Source organism: Mirounga leonina, unplaced genomic scaffold, assembly GCF_011800145.1.
Source record: "Mirounga leonina isolate KUSES-001 unplaced genomic scaffold, KU_Mleo_1.0 Mir_115, whole genome shotgun sequence".
NCBI lineage: Eukaryota > Metazoa > Chordata > Mammalia > Carnivora > Phocidae > Mirounga > Mirounga leonina.
The window spans coordinates 83,009,426-83,015,056 of record NW_023270268.1 but is presented as its reverse complement, the minus strand read 5'-3'; the positions used below and the strand labels follow the sequence as shown (position 1 = coordinate 83,015,056).

General features: G+C 56.2%; 1 protein-coding gene and 1 long non-coding RNA gene across 3 annotated transcripts in view; one reads left to right on the top strand and one right to left on the bottom strand.

Moving 5' to 3' along the window:
* Positions 1 to 1,265: 1,265 nt before the first annotated feature.
* Positions 1,266 to 3,765, bottom strand: HES1 (hes family bHLH transcription factor 1). The gene is made up of 4 exons (XM_034990241.1): positions 3,431 to 3,765; positions 3,196 to 3,291; positions 2,860 to 2,947; positions 1,266 to 2,188 (listed from the first exon to the last, which is right to left on the bottom strand). Exons 1-4 carry the CDS (start codon positions 3,536 to 3,538, stop codon positions 1,638 to 1,640), a joined length of 843 nt encoding a protein of 280 aa, XP_034846132.1. The 5' UTR covers positions 3,539 to 3,765; the 3' UTR covers positions 1,266 to 1,637.
* A 1,146-nt stretch (positions 3,766 to 4,911) lies between these two features.
* LOC118006951 overlaps positions 4,912 to 5,631 on the top strand; it is a 29,377-nt gene continuing 28,657 nt past the window's right edge. For both annotated transcript variants that reach the window (XR_004678235.1, XR_004678236.1), the window contains exon 1: positions 4,912 to 4,970. This is a non-coding gene — a long non-coding RNA (uncharacterized LOC118006951). The remainder of the gene's footprint in view (positions 4,971 to 5,631) is intronic.

Genomic DNA, 5,631 nt, shown 5'->3' with positions numbered 1-5,631 from the left:
CACACTGGCCTGTGGGAAAGGCCAGAGCAAGGCGGGGGAGAGGTAAAGCTTTTGAAACAAGACAGAAAATCGTTGGCTTTATCTTTGTTAGGAAGGCTTCAAAGATTGATTTCTCCCGCCTCATCCTTCTCCTCCCAGAAGCCGTTCTGAAAGAAGGGGGATGAGATGAGGCTGGCGGGAGGGGCCGGGAGGAGGACTGGCCGGCGGTGCGGGAGGAGGGCGCGCCCGCCAGACCCACAGCGCGGCTGATGTGTCTGGTCTCGCAGGGCTCGTGGTTTTCATTTCCCCAACACCTGGATGCAGTCAAACACCTGGCCAAATCTGACAAAATCTGACAAGCCTTTGTGATGGGATTTGGAAGAAATTCCCTGCAGATCCTGGCACAGTTTAAAGCTGTCCGCTTTGAGTTAGGACTTGTTAAGGAGGGTTATGTGAGCTGAAACCCGAGACAACCCTTTTGCTTCTATCTGGAGCCCACATCTTGCCTGGAAATGGGGCATGACCAAGCGAAGGGGTCGCTTGCTGTTTGTATTAAAGGGAAGATGGCCTGTGTGCCTGCCAGCACGGCCCCCACATGCTTTCTCTATTAGAGCCAAGCGCAGAAACTTATCAAAAACATATGTCTGGTGTTAATCATCTGGACTTGGGCTCCACTTGGGAGTCTAACTAGCTGTCCCTTGGCAGAAGGAATCTGTTGACCTTCTCAGCTTGCTTGAAGAGGGTGCAGAGAGGCATCTGCAAACTTTTGGATGCTGGTACAAGGGAATGCCTAACTGCATCTAAGTATTGACTAATTAAACAGGCTCCCAAACTTGAAGGCTGGAGCCTGCCTGTATGCATTTACTTTGGTTGGTGGTGTGCTACCCCAGGGACGTAGTGCCACAGGGGTCTCCCTTAATGTGCGGTGGGCACACATTACTTGATTAACTTCATGACTTCAGTCCAGTTCAACCTTCCTCAGGAGGAGCTAGTAGGAGAACCAGGACTGAATGATTTACCCAAACTGCAACTAAAAAAAATTTTATATTCTTTGAGAGGTTGACCACAAATTGATCAGGGTAGCCATATTAAATGGGTTCTTGCAAATGAAGTGAAATTTAGTTCATGGAGGGTTGGTAAAAGTTTTGATGGATTTTTAAAAATGTTCTTTTTAATAACAAAAGAACCAATGACTGAATTCTCAGATTACATGTAATTCACATTCTGCCAAGGGCCTCCTCTTTTTCTTTTTACATATTCTGAAATAATCAGTTATAAGACATAGAAGCCTTCACTCTTTTTTTATTATATTTTCTCAAATAAACTTCCCAAAAGGAAGATATTTTAAGAGCATTTTCAAACATCTTTGGCATCACATAAAAAAGAAATCTCGTGTAAAAAACGAAATGTCATCTGAACTTTTATAATACAAAGGCGCAATCCAATATGAACATATAAAATATATACAAATATAGTGCATGGTCAGTCACTTAATACAGCTCTCTACAAAAAAGTAACTTTTTTAGAAATTAAAAAAAAACACAAAATAACCATTAATCACAAAAGTCTTCTTCTCTCCCAGTGTCCAAGTTCCTGTTGAGTGTCCCGAGGGAAGAGAGGTGGGTTGGGAGTTTAGGGGGAGGGGTGACCTGAGCTCCTCAGTTCCGCCACGGCCTCCACATGGAGTCCGCCGTGAGCGAGGGGCCGCTGGAAGGCGACACTGCGTTCGGGCCCACGGAGGTCCCGCTGTTGCTGGTGTAGACTGGGATGACGGGGCCGCTGTGAGCGAAGGCCCCGTTGGGGATGAGGAAGGCAAACTGGCCGTCCGGAGCCGGCACCACCTGGAAGCCGCCGAACACCTTAGCGGCCTCTCCAGCGGGGCTGCCCAGCTTGCAGGGCGCGCCGCCGGGAGGGGGCGCCGCGCCCCCGGGGATGGGCACGAGAGGAGGTGGCGGCGCGAACGGCGCGTGCTGCGGGCCGCCGGGTCCCGGCGGGGGCGGCGGCGGCGCCTGCAAGGCGGGGTGCGGCTGCCCGGGGTAGGTCATGGCGTTGATCTGGGTCATGCAGTTGGCCAGGTGGCCGAGCAGCCGGGTGCGCACCTCAGTGTTAACGCCCTCGCACGTGGACAGGAAGCGGGTCACCTCGTTCATGCACTCGCTGAAGCCGGCGCGGTACTTCCCCAGCACGCTCGGGTCTGTGCTAAGCGCCGCTGCGGGCCAGAAGGAGACAGACCGGTCACCCAATGGCCCTGGCCCCGAGGCCACCGCCTCCGCCCTGGGAGGTCCCCGCGGCGCCCCTCCCTGACCACCCGCCCGCGGAGCAGTCCCCGGCTGGGGTTGGGGGGAGGGTGGTGGTTTAGAAAAACCGTCCACCTCTCAGCACTAGCTTGGCAACCGAAGCCGAGACGGTTCCTCTCCATTCCCCGCGGCTTTATTTTAACCCATTCAGCCTCACATCTTCCCCACCCTCCGCGCGCGCGTAGTGACCTTGGGCAGTGCCCTTCCCCCCCCTTCCCCGCCACCCGGGCCTCATTTTCCCCAACTCTAATGGGGGAAGCGGGGAAGTGCTAAACCAGATGACCCCCAGGCTCCACGCAGCTCAAAACCGCCACGGTTCTGAGTCTTTTCGTCCCCACCCGCTTCCCCCACTGCCAAGCCACCCGCCACCCTCGCCCCTACAATCTCTCTCCCTCCCTTTCCGGAACAGTAACAACTTGGGAGTTGTGGCTATAAATAAGCCCCAGACCGTGGGAACGCAAGAGTGAGCCAAGGCAGTAAAATGTAGCTGAATGCCTCTCACAACCACGGGCGGAAGTCTGGAAGAAATCACCGCGGGGCGAAGGGGACGCCCGTAGAGGGGGACGCGGCGAGCCGCCCTCACCCGTCATCTGCGCCCGCTGCAGGTTCCGGAGGTGCTTCACTGTCATTTCCAGAATGTCCGCCTTCTCCAGCTTGGAATGCCGCGAGCTCTGCACAGAAGAGAAGGCAAGGCACTAAAGTGAGAGCCCCGCCAGCGGCCTCGGAGTCTGGGGTCCCTCCCCCCCGGCCGCGGCGCCGAAATCCCCAGACCCTGGAGGGGGGCCCGGCCCTCCGGCCTCAGAGAACGCAGTGCAGGCGGGGACCATCCCGCCAGCGAGGGGGGGTTTCACGTTTAGTACCTGAGAAATGGTATTTCATTTTAATTAAAAAACAAAAAAAAGCAGCATTACCCACTTACATCTTTCTTAAGAGCATCCAAAATCAGTGTTTTCAGCTGGCTCAGACTTTCATTTATTCTTGCTCTTCGTCTTTTCTCCATGATAGGTTTTGATGACTGTAAAGGGAAAAAAAAAAAAGAGCCCTGAGCTCCCATGGGATCTGCCATTTCACCCCGGGGTTTCAAGGGAGAAGGGAGCCCCCCAACCCCGACTTAATTTCTTAGGGCTGCAGAGAGATAGTGGTACTGCCCTTACCTTTCTGTGCTCAGATGCTGTCTTTGGTTTATCCGGTGTCGTGTTGACACTGGCTGGGGTAGCAGCCACCGGGGACGAGGAATTTTTCTCCATTATATCAGCTGGCATTTTCTGTTGCTTTTTTTTTTAATCCCTAGAGAATTTTATTTTTGGAGTCCTTCACACAAAAAATTGTTTTGTTTATGTCCCTTTCACTTAATACTCTCACAAAACTGAGCAAGTGCTGAGGGTTTATTATAATATCTTATGGCTACTTGGTGACCGGTAGCGCTATTCCAGGACCAAGGAGAGAGGTTAGACGGGGGATTCCACTGTTATCTGCACCAGCTCCGGATCCTGTGTGATCCCCAAGCCCTGGCGGCCTCTATATATATCTGGGACTGCACGCGAACGGCTCGTGTGAAACTTCCCAAACTTTCTTTCCCACAGTAACTTTCAGCCAATGGGAGGAGGAGACACGCGGCACCGCTCGTGGACTGCGCCCCCCCATTGGCCGCCAGGCACAAGGCCTGGCGGCCAATGGCGCGCGCCTGAGCCCGGGGCACCGGAGGCTACAACGTCAATCAAAAGGATTTTAACCCTTTGCTACTCTCCCTGCTGGGCTTTGCTTTAGAGAGGATTTTTCTGCAGGTTTTGCCCCAGTCTAGTTAAGTTCTTCTGGGGCCAGGGTCTTTGCTCTTTATTTACTTTCACATGTGTAATAGAGCTGCTTTGACACTGATAAGAAGTTCATTTGAAATATATTAAAAAAAAAAAAAGATTTAGAAGGACAGGGATAAAAGAGGAGAACGTGTGCAAGGGTGTGAGTTACCGAAACATCTAAGTGATTTCCCGCTCAGGAGGATAATGAAAATCGATCATGCAGAAAAGGGACGCAAAAAAAAAACAAAAAACAAAAACCTTTTTGTATGCAGAAAAAGAAAAAACAAAAAAACAAAACGCCTCCCACCTTATATTGCGAATTTTCACAGCAAGGTGGTTTTTTTTTTTTTTTTAATTCCCCTCCCCCCCGCCCGTCCCTTATTCCTCTTCTGGAGTTGGGGCCTTGGATCCCGCGCTTCCCCAGGAAACAATCAGAATAATTTCCAACTGGGCAGAAAGGAAATGAAAGATGAACAAGAGGGGCTTTGATGGCAAGGTCTCAGGGACGCGCGCGCGCCCTCGCCATCCTTTTCCTTTCCACCCACAGACTCTTGGTTCTGCGGCCTGTTGAGGTGGCGGGCCGGGCAGCAGCCTCTTCCCCTCCTTCTCGCCCCGCGGGCGGCCGGGGCAGCTTCGGCACCCGGCGCGCGCGGGCCCTTTAAGAGCTACACCAGCCGAGCTGCAGTTTGACATCAGCCGGCCGGCGAGGGCGCGCCTGGAGCCGGAGCACGTGCCAGGATGTTTTATTGCCGCCGCGGCTGCGGCCGGGCCGGGAGGATGTGTGTGTGCGTGCGTGTGTGAGTGTGTGTGCGCGCGCCCCGGGGGCAGGGAGGCGGGGGGCGGCGGCGGGCGGCGGAGCGCGGGGGCTGGTTCTTGGTCCCCGGGAGAAGCCAAGAAGGTAAATAGCAGCTGCTGTGCTCGAGCCTGGGAAAACCCCGCCCCCTGCGCCTGGCCGGGGCTCATTGGCGCGCGCTGCGTGTGGGGTGTGTGTGTGTGTCCGGGGGCCCCCTCCTCCGGCCCCCGCCGGGGCAGGAATCCGAGGGGGCGGCGGGCTGGGAGCCGAGCCCCGGCGCTTACCACCGCTCCCCCCGCCCCCCCGCCTTTCCCCGGCCAAGGTCAGCCCTTCCGGGCGGGGAACGCACGCCCCGGGGTGGATAGTGGGGAATTATTCCAACCCCCCACTCCACCCCTGATTTCGGGCTTGGGGTTTTAACTCGGCCGAAAGCCTCACTAGCAACAGCCCGGGGGAGGGGTGGGGGCATTCTTGTTTGCTCCTTGCCCCGGCCCTCCCTCCCTCCCTCCCTCCCCCCGCGGGGCCCCCGGCGCCCGCCGCGGTCACGAGATGCCTGACCGCACTTAGGAAGCGGCCGGGTCAGCCTCCTGCCTCCGCTCGGCGGCTGCGGTTAAAGCGGCTTCGCGCCGTCCGCCCCTTCCCCGGGTCCAGGGCTGCCGGGCAGCTCCCCCTCGCTGCGCCCGGGCGGCCGCCGGCGGGCGGCCGGGAGGAGGCGGGCGGCGCGGGCGGCTGCGTGCTGCCGGCTGGCCGGGCCGCGCGCCGGGAG

Excerpts from the sequence above, each read along its gene's own strand:
- HES1 (XM_034990241.1), bottom strand. The coding sequence starts at position 3,538 with ATGCCAGCTGATATAATGGAGAAAAATTCCTCGTCCCCGGTGGCTGCT. Across the intron at positions 3,292-3,430 it reads CAGCATCTGAGCACAGAAAG|TCATCAAAACCTATCATGGA; the intron begins GTAAGGGCAGTA and ends TTCCCTTTACAG. Across the intron at positions 2,189-2,859 it reads GCAGCGGGCGCAGATGACGG|CGGCGCTTAGCACAGACCCG; the intron begins GTGAGGGCGGCT and ends TCTGGCCCGCAG.